We start from the raw sequence: 20,213 nt of genomic DNA on the forward strand, positions 1-20,213 counted from the left end.
TTTCCAGTGGGCAGCCACAACCACGAACCATGAAATCATATCTATTGTTAGCAGCCACAACCAAATAAATCTGATGTTTCACTGTTACTGTACTTTCACACCTCAGAAATATAACAGAGGAAATTACATTATTTTAATACATATGGCAAATCACAAAATATTCCACATAAATATGATTCAAATTTATATTTATATTATATTTAAATTTCATATACTGAAAATGATGACTGTGTGAACATAAACTCTGTTTGGCTTTAGCTCTGCTGAGTGAGACAATTAGAAGCTGCACAGCTGCCTTGTACAGCTCGTCAAACCCACGTTTCTTAAACTGTTTCTAGAACTGGTTCACAGTGAAGCAAACACTGACAGAAAACCAAAAGCTTAATGCAATCTCATTCAGAGTGTGACTCTGCAACTACAGCTCATCTGAATGCATTTTCTTTTCATTTTCGGACTCGTTCTGCAGTGGTCTGGCTCAGCCGTGTGTGGCTGTAGTGTGGTGGTCCTCTGGGTGGGTGCTGCTCCCCCCAGCCTGCTCTGTGTGGGGATCGTCTCTCACTTTGACAGCGTGGAGGGCGTAGTTGATGGCAGTGCTGTCAGTCCAGCTCCAGGCTCCTGATACCGGGTTGTACAGCATTCCTTGGACAGACTGCACCGAGAAACCATCTGAGATACAATGTATGGGGGGGGCGATAGAGGCCAAAGAAGAGAGGGCATCACAGCAACACAAAAAGACACTTTGTTTTTATATATCTATAATAGACATGGCATGCTAGTGCAGCTGACTATAGTGGCTGGTTACGACACTGAATATCAGCCTCTGAAGTTTCTAAAAAAAAAAAGAAATGAATGTGTATAAAGGAGAACCATTTCAACGCACTGTCCATAAGGAAAAATAATGACCCTTAATTTATCCTGTTTAGACAGTGAAATGTTGCTTTATTCAACTCCCATTTAGCTGGGAACAGAAAATTATATCAGCTCCTAAAATGATGAAATCCCCATCTGGTGATCTCCGTAATACATTTATTCTCGATTTAACCCAAAATTGCTGCCGCTCGGAATGAGCCAATCAGTGACAAGTGTTTGTACTGTGTGGAGCATACACTTTTATTACCCCTGCAGTTAATAAAAGACATCGGCGTAATTTGGAATCTCCCCAGAACCACTGAACGACATAAAGTAAAGGTATTCCAAAAATATAAATTGCTTTCCATGTTGAATTTGTATCTGCTGAACAGATTGTGTGGTTTAAACCACTTGCTGATACTGAAGGAGGCTTTTACAGGATTTATATTTATTCCTACAGAGCACTTGTGCTGAATTATTAACATTTGATAATCTGCTGTTTATCATTTACAGGGGAAATACTTCATTCTGTGTGATGTGGAAATGAGAGGGACTTACTGGACTCCAGGAGGCGCTCCAGCTCTACAGGGCTGATGAACTTATCCCAGTCGTGCGTCCCGCTGGGAACGATGTGCAGCAGCTGCTCGGCCACAACAATACCCAACGCGTATGACAGGTTGGTTTTATTTATAGTAGTGATGAAGAGTGAGCCGCCTAGCTGCGCATACAGAAAAGGAACAGTTTTAGTTTATAAAGTATTAAAGATTGACAGTTTCTACTGGTAATATTGCTTCACAAAGCCTATTTCACAATGACATCACATCCCTGAAGTACACAAGTTAGGGCTGCACGGTATGAGGAAAATATGCGATGGCGTTGTTGAATATTGCGATAACGATATTACTAACTAACAGATATTAGAATGTACTCCGTTCTGCTTAGGGTTGTGCCGATGGACAATATCATCGTCCGTCGTGATGCCACGCACCCCACCCTGTCAGACACACGCTAATCCTAGTCGCGGGCGCTGGACGGGAAATTGACAAACAAAGACACTTGCGTCGGGCTTTGCGCTGTGCTGTGCCGGGTGCGAGATAGGGCCCCTTAAGTTGAAGCTACTTTTGTGCAACCTCTTGTGAAAAAGACCATCGCTTTGAGCAGACTTGATTGGCTGTAGTGATACATTCTCTCTCTTTCTCTCTCCCTGTCAGTAGCCGCTCGCTCTACCTGGACTAGTAACGTACATAGACTGTAACGTATCAGCATGCGGTAAGGTCATGCTCTGCGCCCCGGCTTGGGCACAGCGGTCTCGAGCGAGAGAGAAAAAGCGTTAACGTGGAACACTATCACACTTTCCTTTCTCCCCTCACTGGACTAAGTTTGTCGACGCTACTGTGTAGGGTTGGGTTCCCACGCAACCGGTAGGAATCGGACCGGATTAGAACGCAAATTTCGGTTCCTTATTTCGGTTCCACTTAATGTGTCGAGTGAAATATTTTCCCTCCGTCGCTCCGAAACGGACGTAAAAATATCACACTTTCTCTGTAGTCTACCGTTAGCTAGCTACCGTAGATGTAGGCTACTTTTAAAATGCCATATCTTCCCTCTGGGCTCACCAAAACGGACGTGAAAGCATATTAACCATTCACTGCACGTGATCGCTAGTAAACATATTACACTATTTCAGTTTTTCAAGAATCGGTTTAGGAATCGGAATCGTTTTTAAAGTACCGGTTCGGCATCGGAATCGTAAAAATCCAAACGATACCCAACCCTACTACTGTGTGCGTGCATCAATAAGTAAGTCTGATGTCCCGTGTGTACGGGACGATGTTATGCAGGATTTATGAATGTACGTTAGCAACAGTAGGCTAATTCACCAGGGTGCTATTTTATGGGTGAGCTTATATTGTGCATCTGTTCATGTGCGCTGCAAGAGTTCTGTTTCTGTTTATTGAATATGTTATTCAGTGCAAATATAACGCAGAATGTAGTTTAATCTCAGTAATGATGGTGTATTAGGTTATTACTGTTGCTCTGTTGAAGGCAAACGTCCCACTGTACTGTCGTTACGCAGATCACGGAGATGTGATTGAGTCTAGACTTACGGCGCCGTAGTTAAAGTGATGGTTCGGAGTAATTTCACCCTAGGGTCCTTTGCACCATGACCTCGAGCCAAACACCCCCCAAAAGCTTTTCAGTTGTGCCAGTTAACCATTGGGAGAGTTACGTAGAGTAGGCTTATCGCTGAATATTACGCTAGAGGCTAATGGACCGGTGTGCTCTTAACATTACCCCACTAATAATGCCGCAATGATACCAAAGGTCTACACTAGTATATATAGTTATGTTCTCATAAAACGATGGATTGTAAAGTTTGTAAGTACACCAGAAGGTTATGTAAATAACACTTGCCTGCTGGCTTCTGCTCTCTGCTGCTGTTGTTGCTGCTGTAAGACGAGTGCTTAGGGACATCTACAAATTACAACACCGAAAAGAGATGCAACAAAAATATTTTTTAATTTAACTTATTTTTTAAAGTAAGTGCTGTAGTATAACTAGCAGGAGACAAGTAATAATTGAGATAAGTTTGGAGACATTACCTTATTTAATCATTAAATTAATAAATATTTTTGTTGCATCTCTTTTCGGTGTAGTAATTTGTAGATGTCCCTAAGCACTCTTACTGCCCGGTAGTAACAGCAGCAGCAGCAGCAGAGAGCAGAAGCCAGCAGGCAAGTGTTATTTACATAACCTTCTGGTGTACTTACAAATTTTACAATCCATCGTTTTATGAGTGCATAACCTATTTGTACTACTGTAGACGTTTGGTATCATTTCGGGCATTATTAGTGGGGTAATGTTAAGAGACACTTCGGATCCATTAGCCTCTGCGTTAAGCTATTCAGCTGATAACGCTACGCTACGCTACCGCTCCCAATGTTCGACCCAGGTGAAAAAAGCTTCTGGGGGGGTGTTTGGCTCGAGATCATGGTGCAAAGGACCCTAGGGTGAAATTACTCCGAACCATCACTTTAAGTGAAAGTGGGTCAAGTTGTAATGTACTGCCCCTACCAGCAGGCAGCAGCATAGCCATGTAATACTGTCTATTTACAGAGGGCATTTTTTGAATGTCTGATCATTTTATATGTTAACTGTTAGCCCACAGTAGTAGAAAAAAATATTTATGTAAAGAGATAAGAGACATAGTAAAATAAAAACTGCTTCAACTAACTCAAAACATCCCTGAGTGTCTTTCGCAATGTGTTTATTGCTGAAGTTGATATCGAGATGACGATAAAAAAAAGGATTTATTGTGCAGCCCTAACACACGCGAGGTGCTACTTGAGTCATAAGGGTATTTATAGAATGGATTAGATGGACAGTCCAGTGTAAGAGACCAGGAAGGAGCAGGGCCAAACCTCAAGGTTTAACCTAGGTCAAGATGAACCATTTCTCCAGGAGGGGAGGAAGAAGGAGAGTGGACAGGGAGAGACAAAAGCGTGGGAGTGCAGTGAAATGAATGCAAACAATACAGGAAGTCATGCTAAAGCATTCCCGCAATAGATGCCCGGAAGCAAGACATAGTTTAAGGATTTTCTTAGTAAAAGAGCAGAAGTGAGAGATTTGCACCAGAGAGAGAGAAAGTCCAGTCTAGGGTAGCAACATTCCAGGAATAGTCAAGGGGGAAACTTTGCATGGGAATTAACAGGAATAAAATGAAAACAAAGGGTTTATTTGCTCAGGCTATATCTTTCATGTCACATACAGGGAGAAGCAAACCCCATACCATAAACAGACATAATCCATCATTTTGCCAAATGCATACAGTGCGAAATGTGGCATGTGGTGAGTTAGCTAGCTAGCAAATTAACTAATGGGTAAAGGTGCTTAGTAGCTGACAATGTGGGCAACTGTGTGCAAACAAAGGGTTTAAAGTGAAATTATAAAAGAAATGTTTAAACTAAAGAATGAATGTCAATAGATTAATTAAAACTCCTCAATTGTCATGCTCAATCAAGCTACATCCCACACGGTAACAGCTAGCAAAAACTAGCAGAAGGTGTAAACATGTTATAAAGTGTGTACTTTGCTTCAGGGTTTACTGAAATATCATAAGAAATATAAAATATATTCACTCCAGTAATATAATCCCAACGTGCCTGAGAGCATGTAGTCCCTTGGCTCACACACTGCAGTAGAGTTGGCAGTAGTGTGGGCTGCACATAGGATGGGATTATTATTAAAAGTTACAGATTTGAAATTTTAATTGTGCACACTTTTCAAACTTCCTGAGCTTTGAAATTTCTGGACCCTTTGCAACCCTGGTGCAGATTAGCTGTCTTTTTTCCCTCCGGCCCACTGTCCTGGGAGATTACGATCATCTGGTCTCAGTATTGATGTACAGCTTTCACTAAAGCTCATCAAGGTTCAACGCAACCCAGACACACGAACACACATGCTAACCCTATTCCCAGTGAAACACAGCAGATGCAAACACAACAAACATAACAATCATCGTATTATGCACATTAGCACACGCTCAGATGAACACATGGAGACATGAAATATGTGACATGAGCTAACACACACTCTGTCCCGGCACACACCTTCAGCACTTGGTTGCAGCAGAAGGCGAAGGTTTCCAGGTCGGCTAGATGTTCCACCACCTCAGAGGCTATGACCGCATCAAACTGGCCCGCCCCCTGCTCCTCCTCTGCTTCATCCTCTTCTGCTGCGAGCTCCTCCAGAGTGCTGGCCCGGTAGCACACACACTCACAAAGGTCCGGGTCAATGGATGAGTGCAGCTGGGCTGTACCGATGCTGTCGCCTACTGGATCTATACCCAACACATTAGCTCCCAGGCGGCCTAGGGGCTTGTGAGGGACAAGGAGGAGAGAGGGGAAAGAGAAAAGTCAAAACGAGATGTACTGTATGTCAATTTCTTAAAGCAATCCCATACTACAGTAGAGCTAGCCTGACGTGGTCCTACTCAGATTCTTGTAAGAATGGGAGTCTGAAACCACTCCATTGGGCTGTGATTATGGGGCGTGTTCCAACCGAACCCTGGAAATGCCTCTGCATTCATTGGATAGACCTACAACCAATCAGAGCAACTGAACTCAACACTGTGTATCGTCTCCATAGCAACCACTCTTTGCACAATGCATTCGTTCTAACTTCCGACTTTTACGCCGGTTACACACTGCACGCGTCTCGCGAGCGTGGCGTTTCTGTTGCGTCTCAGCTGCGTGGATTTTTCTGTGTCCTACACACCAGAAGCGTGTCTGACGCGGCGCTGCTCCTGCTGCTAGGTACAGGGAGGGCTGATCTCGGGACATAGCGCCGACAGATTCAAACTGATAAATGGGTAAGTGGGCTGTCTGAACAACTTAGTGTAGCTGTAAAGAGCCTATATAGCCTATCTGATGTTGGACCGTCACTCAGAACACACCCTACGTTGTTATCGTAGCCTATCCTACCATTTATATATAGCCTACTGATTTGATTAAAGCAAGACAACGTCGGCAGTATTGACTGCAAAATATGTTACAGAATATTTCGTTCTGTATGACAGGTGCAATATTTGAAAATCTTTTCTCTGAAATTTTGTATTAAATTTATATCTACATTGATGTCAAAACCTAGACTTTCAAACATCGAGATGTCATTTATTAATATGTATTTGTGTCTAAATTACATATAAACATATTTTCCTATTCTATTTTGCCTGAAAAATAGGCGTCAGTTCTATTTCTAGCAGGCACGCGTCTCGGGCGCGTCTCGAGCCGCGCGTCTCACGCCGGCAGTGTGTAAGCTCTAACCTGTTACCATGGGAGCCGAAATATAAACGGACACGCCACGCAGCTGACACGCTCGCGCAACGCTTCCAGTGTGTAACCGGCCTTAGACTTTTTTGAAGCTGGATATATCATTTGTTGAGTGTAAATATAAATGTGGATAACATTAGTGCATACCTCTCAAGTCTCTCGCACAGGGCGTGAGACACACGCATTTCAACCCGTTCACACGCTCACACGCCACACCTTGTATTTCTCACGCAGAGAAATTACCCTGCCGCCACGCACCAGCTGAGTGAGTGTGGATTTTAATTTGCAGCTTTCGTCGCTGTTTGTGACTTTGCCTAAGATTGAGTGACAAGTAGTACTCGCCCTGTTGTTTATTTGGTTGCCATGACTTCGCGAGTGATGACGTCCTGTCACTGTTCCAGTTGAGGTGAGAGAGAGAGGATGGCATTTGGCTTGAGTTCAGTAGAGCACACTGCTCTGTAGAGTCGTGTAATTATGACTTTATATAGGCTACTACATGTACATAGTGGAAACCCTGTTGTGCGTCTGCCCTATTTCTGATACTGTGGCGGCAGAAATCAACATAGAGGAAACACTGGGTAGCTTTTGCGCCTATTATTATTATTATTATTATTATTATTATTATTATAGCTACATGTTGAATCGGCTGCTGGACTACTCTGACAGTTTTACATTTTTATAAAGATACCCATTTTATAATAGGCCTACCCATAATACTTTTATAACAATACCCATAATAATTTGGAATATTTTTTGTTTTTTCTTTCCTTTTATTTTTAACTGCACAACCTCCCGGCCCCCATTGTGAAAACCTTTGGCCTAGGCTCTTTCATTATATTTTATCCAGACAATGCATAGTATTCATTATTGCACACACACACACACACACACACACACACACACACACAAAGAAATGCTGAATTAAATAAAAAAAAAATATTTGTACAAATGTGTCATTTATCAGATCAGACCTCCGTCCCCACCCAAACCCTTGCCGCCAAAATCTCACTCTGAACTCTGTTCAAAACTTGAGAGCCCTGTTAGTGATAGTGACATGCTTGCTACAGTTGCATTTCTTGAGATGAATCGGTTTAAACACGTTTTATTTCTCTGATTCACGTCTTTGTTGTAGCGCCGCTGGGCGCTCTCTCTCTCTTCAGTCTCTCTCTATGTCTCTCTACCGTGCTTTGTTCTAAGGCCGCTGGGCGCTCCCTCTCTTCACTCTCTCTCTATCTCGCTCCACCATATAACGCTACCGTGCTTTCGGGCAGTTGTTGAGGCTCCTCCGATGAGGATTTAAAAATGAATGCGCTGTCGATATCGTCTATAACAGGTGGAATCTACACATCTCAGTTCTCCAGCGGCAGCCACCTGTTGTAAACAAATTCAACCCAAGCGTTCTTTGGTGACGTGACTGATGCTGTTACTGTTGATCATCTGTCCGACAATCTGATTGGTCCGAACAGATCCTGTTCGGGCAATAATTGCTCCTCAACGGAGCAAGTCCCTATGGCAAGTCCAGACCGAACTTCCCGACCTCGAATGTTATGGGCGGGGCTAAGTTCGGCTGGTATCCAGGCTACAGTAGAGCAACATTAGGTTATAAACTATATTCCACATTATAGAAAAGTGTCTTTAGCTCCATCACATAGTGTAAAATAACAATACAAGACAATTGATGAGGACAAACAGCAGGAACAGTGGATAGTGCTACTGTTCCTCAGACTACATTTCCCATAAACCATGTTACGGTCTGTGATAAAGAGGATGTTGCTGCTAGTCAGTCTCCTAATTCAACATTTTACTAGGCCTAAGCAATGTCATCTTTTTTTTTTTTCTTCTTTTTTTACAGTCATTACATTAACTGTATGTAACCTAGAACGGCAAATCAGCGCCAAATCAGAACAGTTTGTACAAAAATAATTAATAATAACTTATCACACCATTTTACAGTTTTTATGCACCAGAATTATTTTAGCAGTTTTTTTTGTTTTGTTTTTACAGTAGGTTGCACACATTTCTCTATGTCGAGTTAAATGTTCCAAAACTCTTGACGCAGTTCTCATTACCAACATGGAGCTCAGCATAGCAGCTAATGTCCAAAATGCACTCATGCACTTATCATACACATCTCCGGATCAAGTTATGTACCAGAAAACTGACAACATTTGTCTACCAACAGTAACACTCGGTCACTCCTTACACAATGATCTAACAAACACTAACACCTGGTAGCATTACAATATGGATTATGGTTGTCTTTGTTTTCATTTATAATCAGTAGGGTCCAGTAGGGTCTTTTCTCAACTTAAGTCATTCCAGTAATGCAACACACATACACACATATATACATATATATATTTACATATATATATATACATATACATATATATATATATATATATATATATATATATATATATATATATATATATACATACATACACATATATATACATACACACATACATACACATATATATATATATACATACACATACACACACACATATATATATATACACATATACACACACACACACACACACACCTTCTCATTCAATGTGTTTCTTTATTTTCATGACTATTTACATTGTAGATTCTCACTGAAGGCATCAAAACTATGAATGAACACATATGGAATTATGTACTTAACAAAAAAGAGTGAAATAACTGAAAACATGTCTTATATTTTAGATTCTTCAAAGTAGCCACCCTTTGCTCTGATTACTGCTTTGCACACTCTTGGCATTCTCTCAATGAGCTTCATGAGGTAGTCACCTGAAATGGTTTTACCTTCACAGGTGTGCTTTGTCAGGGTTAATTAGTGGAATTTGTTCCCTTATTAATAAAAAAGCAAAGGGTGGCTACTTTGAAGAATCTAAAATATAAGACATGTTTTCAGTTATTTCACACTTTTTTGTTAAGTACATAATTCCATATGTGTTCATTCATAGTTTTGATGCCTTCAGTGAGAATGTACAATGTAAATAGTCATGAAAATAAAAAGGAAACGCATTGAATGAGAAGGTGTGTCCAAACTTTTGGCCTGTACTGTGTATATATATATATATATATATATATATATATATATATATATATATATATATATATATATATATATATATATACACACACACACAAATACATACACACACACTCTATACATACAGGGTACATACAGAGATAGATATAAAACAGTGCTAGTTTACCCTGTCTTCCTATCCACATCACACCTTATGTTTTTTCTTGCAATACACCAGGTAAACAATTTTTTTGCATGTCTGTTAAGTTGCTTTTTAAATAGTATGTAAATGTGCAAAATGGACTTTAAATACACAGTCTTGGTGGTGGTTGAGTTTGAGTGAAAACCAATGCATGAAATGTAAATGATGTGGACACTGAATGCGTTTTGTGTCAAAGCAATGAAAAGCGATCCACAGTTTAGTCCACAATGACTGCTGCTGTACAGAGTGTGTGAAGTGCTCAGAAAGAGTGAGCTCTGTATAGAGAAATGTGTGTTGTAAAAAACTGTTAACAGCATTTTAGACCAGGTAAGAAGCATCACAAGTGGTTGATTGAATGTGAACAACAATGCCCTCTTCTGGACAAAAATGAACACACAGGCCTGTGTGGCAAGCTGCAATTGCCCAGGGGCCGATCTCCGCCCTCCCACAGCTGATCCCTTCTGATGGGAAAGGGGTGTAGTGACAAGACACCCAGAGACGCAACCACAGTTGCAATCTTAACAGACACACTGTTTTTGTGTGTATCTGTGTCTAAACATGACAGCCTGTGTGACAGAGCCATACAAGTACAGGACCTGATTTTGTCTTGTATGTCCTCAGATCAAATAAAGGCAGAGACAGAAGCCCTGTCCTGGCTGCCGAGCTTTCAGCACTAACAAACAGATAAATAAGTTTAAATGACCGACTGTCCGCTCCACCACACTGAGACCAGTCAAATCAAAAGGGCAGCAGAATTAGGCTGACGTTTAAATGTTTTTTTGAGCACTGGTATGTATGTGAAAGGACTGGCACTATAACGCACTGAGAGCAGAATCTTACACTGAAACAGACCGCTATCTGGAGGGATAAGAACTCAATGTGACGTGAAAGGTAGCAACTGAAACTATTGGGAATGGACAGAGGAGGGATAGGGGCAAAGCTATTTTTGTCTGCATGTCCTTGTTTGCACTGGATCTGCATCTTTCTCACAAAAGACACGTGCACCCACTTACCTCCGTGAGCAGGCCTCCTCCACAGCCGACATCCAGTATTCTGAGTCCTCGGAGAGGTTTTCCAGGGTGACGCACTCTGTGCACATTCAGCAGATTATCCCTGAACAGGTAAACCAGAAGTGGGTTAAATTTCAATTAAAAGGCACAAATTTGGATGAACTATATAAAAACAACTATTGTACTTTGGAAAGAAAGATAAGACAGGATTTAAACAGGTGGAAACTAATACCAGACGGGATATATAGTAGAGTGGAGACAGTCAAAATGATGGAACTCCCAACAATTATTTTCCTATTTCAAGCATTACCACTTAGACTACCAGAAACGTACTTTAATACATGGAATAAAATGATTTCAAATTTTATTTGGAATAATAGAAAACACAGAGTCAAATTTAAATTATTAACTCAACAGAAAGAGGGAGGAGGGGTAGGGGCCCCACATATATAAAATTATTACTATGCAACACAAACTTTAACAATAATGAAGTGGATGAAATGCAATACAGAGGTAAAATGGATAAACAGAGAGAGAGTTAACAGCAGGGTTAATTGGAACATTGCCTTTTTTAAGAAAAAAGACACAAAAACAACAGCCACAAGTATTTTGTATTGAGAATACTATAATGAATTGGAGACAACTGTGCAAACGATTAAAAATACAAAGTGAAAATGTTCAACTTAGAGAAATGATTCATGACCCAGATTTTATACTTAATAGAACAGATAGGATCTTACAAGGGTGGGCTAGTAAGGGACTCATTTCATACTCAATTTTTTATTAAAAATATAATGGACACATATGAAGCCCTGGTTTCTAGATATGGTTTGGAGCAAAAACACTTCTTTAAATATTTACAGGTAAGGAGTTACATTAAACAACATTCAGAACAGAAAATGGGAAATGAACTACTACAATATTTGGCAGAAAATAGAAATAAAGGCACAGGAAAACTTTCAGATGTTTATAAAAAAAAAAACTAACAAACGTGGAGAGTAATGCAAAAGAAAAATGGGAAAAAGAATTATCCATAAATATTTCAGGCAAGGCTTGGAGAGACTCCTTAAAAGATTATTTTAAAATAACTCAGTAAAAACATTGGAGAGAATTTGCTTGGAAAATAAGTCAGAGATTTTTTATTACACCTCATATCATGGGAAAAATGTCTCCAGCAGCAGGAGCTGGTTGCTGGAGAGAATGCGGGGAAAGTAAAGCAAATCATACGCATATATTCTTTCCGGTAATAAAGAGCTTTTGGGAAGCGGTAGAGAAGGCCATGAAAGAAATTATTGATATTAAAGAATCCCTGACATTAGAAAATTGTTTAGGTATTAACATACAATCTAAGATAAAAGCGAAGGATCGAAATATTTTTAATATGCTACGTCTTACTGCACTGAAACAACTGACAAGGATATGGAAACAATCAAAAGCACCAGAATTATATCTATGGTGTAACACAATAGAACAAGTATTAGAAATGGAAAAGCTCACTTTCATAGCTAGCAATAGCTTAGAAAAGTGGAAGAAAATATATCCCAAAGACATACTCGATAAAATAACAAAGTATTTCAATAGCTTGATATAGGTTTGTGGTGCATCCACACGCACGCACGCACATACATACATACATACATACATATATATATATATACATATACATACATACAAGCGCATACACATGCACACAAGAACGCACGCACGCACACACGCACGTACACACACTCACATACATATTAACGTTGTTTTTTATATATATATATATATATATATATATTGTTTGTTTGTTTTGTTTTCTTTTTTGTGCTATTAAATAATATAAAACTGTAAAAAATTGAAGTGCAACAGGAAAAAATATTTAACAACATGTGACTGGATATGAAAAGCACTACAATGAAGTAATAAAAAAAAAAAATTAAATAAAAAGGACACATATCCTCCTCTTACTCCCCAACATACATCCATCATGAGGGAAGGTGTGTGTATTCTTAAACATCCACAGCCTAATGCTGCTAAGCATAGAGAGGTAGGCGTATGGAAGGTTGGAGACCATGAGAATCTCTTCATTTTTGCTTACACCATCCACTGTCACAAAAATCTTCCATTTCACCGTGGGCTACAGTGTCTGCCAGCTAACAACCAAAAATATCCTCTGGCTACAAATTCATCCCAAGCTCGCTCCTCTGTTCCTTCCTTCCTACCTTCCCTCGCGCACTGTCTGCCGACTGTCTGCCTCAGGCATTAAACATGCAGAACAGGCCGAGATCTGGGTATATGTCGTCCTCATTATAGCTCTGCTGGAGCTTTAGGAGCATCCGTGCAAACAGTGAAGGAGAGAGGATTAGGTGTTGGCAGACATCCACCTAACTAGCTCCCAACCCCACCACAGCACAGAAAGACGCAAACAAAAGCTAGCTAGCCACAGTTTGAGTGGAATGTCAAGCCATCTCCACATGAGAACTATTATGCTTGCAATGAAAAATTAATACTGACATGTCAAATTACTGTGAAAGTGTAGTTATAAAATAGAGGTTTTTAAATTGACATGTCATTCTCTTTCATTTGAAATCGTATACAAATCAAAACCAAATTTCTAATGGCATGATTTCAAGATTGCTGCAAGTATGGATGGTAGTTTTCACAACAGTTTCAATGTGCTAAACTATTATGGCAAAAAAAGCCAAACTGACTTGCTAAATTCTTACCTTTAAACAGAAAATGCGGTCCGTTAAATACAAAGTGCAAAACACTAAAGGCTTATTACTAAGCGTACAGAATCAATTAGGGCTGCACGATATGAGGAAAATATCTAATTGCGATTATTTTCACTGACGTTGCGATTGTTTTTGTATTATTATTCTCACTTTCATTGAAAATTATTAACATTGAAAGAAATTAAAATGATTATAGTGTGATTTTTGTGAGGCTCTGTACCAAACAAAGATTTTATCTGTAGTCTGTAGGATAGCATTTGTAGGCCGGGACTTATCTGCAGCACCACAATACTTTATTTTAGAATGGTTTGACACATATTTTACCATTAACAAATATTGCGCCCCCCCCCTGCAATTTGGACCCTGCAATTATTGCACCAGTCCATACTACGATTTTGATAACATTGCGATTAATTGTGCAGCCCTAGAATCAATGCAAAGTGTTTGAATGCATTTTTCCTTATTCTGGCATCTCCCCCCCTCATGATTACTGTCAAAATGTCTGTCTGTTGCAATAGAGTCAATTGTGGTTTAATATTATATATGTTCCAGGATTACTGGAACTTGCTGTATTTCAGATGATAAGTGATTGAAATATTTAAGGTTTGGTGTGGTGAATAAAAACACAAACTTTGTGGTCAATACGGAACAGAAAAAATGGACTGTTCTTATATAGCGCTTTTCTAGTCTGAATGACTACTCAAAGCGCTTTAACATTGTACAGGAACCATTCACCATTCACACACATTCATACACTGTGGCCGAGGCTGCCATACAAGGTGCCACCTGCTCATCAGATAATCATTCAAACAGCATCGGGGGCAACTCGGGGTTCAGTGTCTTGCCCAGGGACACTTCGACATGGGACTGCAGGGCCAAGGATCGAACCACCAACCTTCCGATTGGTAGGCAACCGCTCTACCACTGAGCCACAGCCGCCCACAAAAAGTAAACCAGTGAAGTTGAAAGACAAATTTTCTTTTTATGAATGTAGGATTTACTGTAGGGCTGCTTGATTATAAAAAAAAAAAAAATCATAATCACAATTATTTTGGTCAATATTGACTTTTGGAAAGATGTTGCATTTATTTAACTAAAAAAAAACAGTGAAACAAATCAACAGTGAAAACACCTTGAACTTAATTTAATTAATTTTACTTCATACTTTTCCCCTTTAGAACAAAACACAAAGTAAGAGTTTACCTGCAAAATGTAATTTGCGAAATAATCGTTTTTCTCGATTACATTGTTTTTGTCATTGTTAGGAGCCGAAATCGCAATAAAAATTTGATTAATTGCACAGCCCTAATTTACTGTAGTGTAAAGTTGAACTCAAGGCTCATAGTAATGCAGCATATTCAATAAATTGAAAGTTTTCCAAAGTCAGGATTGACTGAATCAGTGTAAAACTGCCGGAGTCTCAGAGGGTGAACAGCAACAGTGGTGCTGCTGCTGCTGCTGCGTCTCATTTAGACACACCCTTAGGGCACACTCACATCAGGCAAATCAGCCACACTCAGACATACACTGGCACTCGATCTGTCATGCTGTCACCATAAACACACATCATCACCACCACTACTACCACCACCAGGACCACGAGGGGGGAAGGGCCGAGCAGCAGCGGGCTCTTGGCTGGATGGGTAATGTCGTGATTATCTCGCGGGGCCCCTGCAGCAGATCTTATCAATCAAAACAGACGCAGCCACAAAACATGTAGGCTACTGATGTAGCGTTGGGGCAGTGGAAAACGCTGCTGAAAATGTGCTGATGTGTGGAGGAATCCTGTCAGTTTCAATTCATGCCACTTCAATGTATCTCTGATCCCTGATGTGTTGTTTTTGCTCTCAAATACCACAAGGCTGGATCTCCTCCAGGTTATGTTTTGACACAATTGCTTGACGCCTCTGCCTATCCATCCCACGTTGACAGTGACTTAGGGGTGACTATTGACATGCATATTAAGTACAAACACACACCGTATGAAAGGCACCCTCAGGTCATTCATGGCATGGAGAGCTGCGAATTCTCCCTGTTCGTCCCACCACTTGCTGGCCAGAGACTGGAACCTCCTCACCTCTTCGGGGTCCACTGTGGTTTGGGAGGCTGACCGAGCACTGTGCATGGTAAAATAGACAGGACGACATCAACAGTGCACAGGCCTAAACACAACACCTAATACAGGGGACACACAACAGCCAATAACACATACAACCATGGAAACATTTCTCGGGACCATGGATTCAAAAGTCCCTATCTAATAGAGCTGCAAAGATGAATCAATTAGTTTTCAACTAGGGCTGGGCAATATGGAGAAAAATCAGATATCGCAATATTCTTGTCCTAATACCTCGATATTGTGGCAATATTATAGGGTTGACATTTGGTGCTTTAACAAAATATCTTCACAATGACATTTAAGATAAATAATCTTCAGTAACGTAGATATAATGACTAAGTGGATAAAAGGTAAAAAATAATAGAAGAGCTAGAACAGTCTGGGAACACAAAAAGACATCACTTTACTGTAATGCAGCCTTTAAAACCAGGAAAAGACAACACTTGAGCTATTTACGTTATAACGATATCTAGCCTCATATCACGATATCAATATAATATTGATATACAGTATTGCCCAGCCCTATTTTCAACTATTAAAGATGCAGTAGGTAAGTCTTATAAAACTAACTTTCTGTCATATTTGCTGAAACTGACCCTATGTTCCAGTAGAACTACATGAATTATGTAAAAAAAAAAAAAAAAAAAAGACAGCTCCTCTGGCACCTCCTACAGCCTGTAGTGCCATTGGCAAAATTCCACCGCTCCCGGTCGATTTTCTCCAATCAGGGCCACAGGGGGGTCTATCTGCCTGTCAATCACTGCTCAGGCACGTACACGCATATATAGCGTTCTCCCCTCCCCCCTCCCCGCCCACGAGCTGCAGAAAGGTTTCCCAAAACTCTGTGAATAATGGAGTGGCTTTTCAGAGGTGGCGTGGCTGCAGGATTTTAAAGATCTGAAGAATGATGCAGATGTAGCCACATTTCCTCTCAACAGGTAACATAATAACCATGAATGATTTATCTTTCACTTGGTTATTAGTAGTCAAAAGTCCACAAAGCTACGTTGGTGAGGATGATAATAACGTTAGCACAGTGGTCGGTCTGATATGATGCTGAAATGGCTAACGGTAGCCTGCTAGTTAGCATCGTTTTACTGTTGGTGAGTAAAGTTAACATTGTGTTGGTGTTTAGTTATTGAACATGTTGTCTGTCTGACATGCCGGCAGTTCTGTCAAACTCCCTTGTGTGGGCGGGGCTTAGGAGACGGTTTGGGCTGCAGCAGAAAGGGGGGAGGGACTGAGAAGTTGTCGATGTTCAAATTTGTTGGAAAAGTCCTGGCTCTTCACAATCTTACCTACAGCAGCTTTGAATGAATCGCAAACTATTTGGATATTCGATTAATCAGTTTCAGTCATTTTTCAATTAAAAATTCTCTGATTTCAGCTTGTTAAATGTGAATATTGTTCTAGTGTCTTCTCTCCTCTGGGACAGTAAACTGAAGATCTTTGAGTTGTGGACAAAACAAGACATTTGAGGACGTCACCTTGGGCTTTGGGAAACACTGATCCACATTTTTCACCATTTTCTGACATTTTATGGACCAAACAATTAATCCAGAAAATAATCAACAGATTAATCGACCATGAAAATAATCATTAGTTGCCGTCCTACTATCTAATATGATGCTTCAGAATATTACAATTGGTGCTGAAATTATTAGTCGATTAGTCCATTGGGAGAAGAAAAAAGTAACAATAGACAGCAATTCTAATTATCTATTTAGTCATTCATTTTTTGAAACTTTTGTGGTTTTAGCTTCTCAAATGTGAGAATTTTTTTCTCTTATATATCACTGAATATTAAATATTTTTGGGTATTCTCTTGGATATCACAAACCATCTGAAGCCACCTTGGGCTTTACGAAACGGTTTGTGATGGGCATACTTTACAATTTTCCGACATTGTTTATAACAATTGATTAATCAGAAAAGTAATTGACAGGTTAACCAATACTGAAAACAACTGTTGGTTGTAATCCTTCTTTAGCCTTTATTTACTCAGGAAAGCTTCTCTTTTGCAGGGACACACTGACTACGTTTACAAGCTGTCAATTTTCGGGTTCTGGTCGGGTTTCAGGTCATTATTCGGGTTTCTGAAACATTCGGAATAACCCGTTTACATGAGCGAGCAGAGAGAGTTACTCCTACATGGAATTTTAATCAATTGGCAATATCCCGACGTAAACGGCGACGCACGGTTAGCGTCTGGACGTAGCCTACGGACAACCTTAAGACGCAATAACTTTTCGGTCACCTTCTTATAAATCTCACTATCTCGGTACTTTCTGCCATCAACAAAAGACATTATATTCATGGTTTTCACCACACTAATAAAGACATTGGTTTCCTCCTCGCTCCATAAGTGTGGTGCTGTGTCTCGCCATGTTTACCTTAATATTAGCAATAACCCGGTCGCGCACGGCCATGTAAACACCGGCAAAAACCCGAATATGCTCATATTCCGGTTTTTAAAAACCCGAATATGCTACCTGGGTTACCCCTTTTCTAACCCGAGATGTTGGTCATGTAAACGCGTATCGGCATATCCCCATCAAAAGGAACATTGATTTGTGTTCTGCGCATGTTCTATTCGCTAGGAGTCTCGGTCTTTTGAGTAGAGGAACTTCTTGTATGCGCCAGAAAACATATATGTACAATAATAATTATATACTATAATAATATAGTTATATATATATGTCAATGCAGAAAACCTGCGCGCAGTATACCGGAAGTAAACAAGAAGTAGAGGTAAACATGGCGAGACACAGCACCACACTTATGGAGCGAGGAGGAAACCAATGTCTTTATTAGTGTGTTGAAAACCATGAATATAATGTCTTTTGTTGATGGCAGAAAGTACCGAGATAGTGAGATTTATAAGAAGGTGACCGAAAAGTTATTGCGTCTTAAGGTTGTCCGTAGGCTACGTCCAGACGCTAACCGTGCGTCGCCGTTTACGTCGGGATATTGCCAATTGATTACAAATTCCATGTAGGAGTAACTCTCTCTGCTCGCTCATGTAAACGGGTTATTCCGAATGTTTCAGAAACCCGAATAGTGACCTTAACCCGACCAGAACCCGAAAATTGACAGCTTGTAAACGTAGTCACTGATAACATTCACAGGAAGCTGCCCAGTACAACCAGTCTGATCTGCTGAGGGCCCCCAGCACAAAAGGGAATGATTTATTTCCACTATCATTCCATACATTATGAACACAAGGGCAAGATGTATGACTATTTTGTCCATGGGTTTGATACACTTTCTGTAATAAAACATCTAAAAGCAAAAATACAATCAGGTGTTGGACCCTGGGAAAAATTCTTATTAAATGTCCATGGTCTAATTTGTGTCAGTTTAGGGGTATTTACCAAGGAAAACTTTGGAAACCACTGTATAAACTACTACTAGTAAAAACAGAACATGCTTTATACATTAGACAAGTAAACGCTCCGTTTAAGTGACCTTTATTTGATTGGGCAACTTGAACCCATTCATAACGATTTCAACAGGTCAACATTTGATCCTTTAACTCACGCTTTGTAACGTTACTGTTACACATTTCCCCCAAAAGTATTAAGTGTGGCAGGTAGAAAGACACAGAGTGGATAGAAAAGCAGCCACAAGGACATTCAGACGAGTGGGTTCCATGCACACTTCTCATCCCACGGGTGCGAGCGAGCGTGACATTTTAAGGCAAGTTAACGTCAACTAAGTGGAAGCTGTGACTGTATTGTGCTATGAAGAGAGGTGTGTCAATGCGAGACTTTACCTGACGTGACAGGGCACGGTATTTTGCTGGGTGTTCAGACAGGCGCTCCTCTGCAGCCACAGTGTCCGCTGTTTACACACCGCAGTCCAGCTCCGGAGCCCCGCACGGCACCGCGGCCGTCTTCCGGCTGTACAGCCCTAACGTGAAGCGACCAAACTTATTCGCGTACATGCTGTCACAACAGTTTTGCAGCTAGTTACTGTAACGTTAAACGAGTAGACTCAATGCATCTCCGTTGCTGATTCACTACCATGAATCGCTATGAATTGGTTGATTGTACTTGAAACAGTGCGCCTGTCTATTCTGCTCGGGGAGAAACATCGCACACTTTAGTACCTACTGTCCCGACACTTGTTGCAAAGTACCAACGGTAAACAAGTAGCTAACAATTGGAGGAAATGTTGTATATAGCATATTATTGTGTAATAAAGGCCTGATGACTACATTAACATTGACAATGTTAGGGTTCGGTTATGTGACATAATTTAGATAAAAAATTCACGCAAAGAAATCGCTGTAAATTTCAAGTGTTGGGCGCAGCAATCTTACCTAGTCATATCGACAACCTCCACGCTTTTTGTAAGGTTTGAGTTTAATGTAGCGCACGGCGGGAAAAATTATATTACCCAGCACATTAAAACAGCGGGTCTTCCCCCCCTCCCCAGGTACGAACTAGCTACAGGCT

The 20,213-nt window shown here is 40.4% G+C and overlaps 1 protein-coding gene across 1 annotated transcript; it reads right to left on the reverse strand.

Annotated features, from left to right (window-relative positions):
- Positions 1-119: 119 nt before the first annotated feature.
- coq3 (coenzyme Q3 methyltransferase) lies at positions 120-19,838 on the reverse strand. Its single transcript, XM_039805964.1, is given in 7 exon segments — positions 120-666; positions 1,408-1,567; positions 5,460-5,726; positions 10,921-11,020; positions 15,614-15,751; positions 19,529-19,621; positions 19,623-19,838. Coding segments are annotated over 7 exon segments (1,026 nt in total). The 5' UTR covers positions 19,700-19,838; the 3' UTR covers positions 120-475.
- Between the last annotated feature and the right edge of the window lie 375 nt (positions 19,839-20,213).

The sequence above is a fragment of the Perca fluviatilis genome, chromosome 7 (assembly GCF_010015445.1).
Source record: "Perca fluviatilis chromosome 7, GENO_Pfluv_1.0, whole genome shotgun sequence".
In the NCBI taxonomy this organism is placed as follows: Eukaryota; Metazoa; Chordata; class Actinopteri; order Perciformes; family Percidae; genus Perca; species Perca fluviatilis.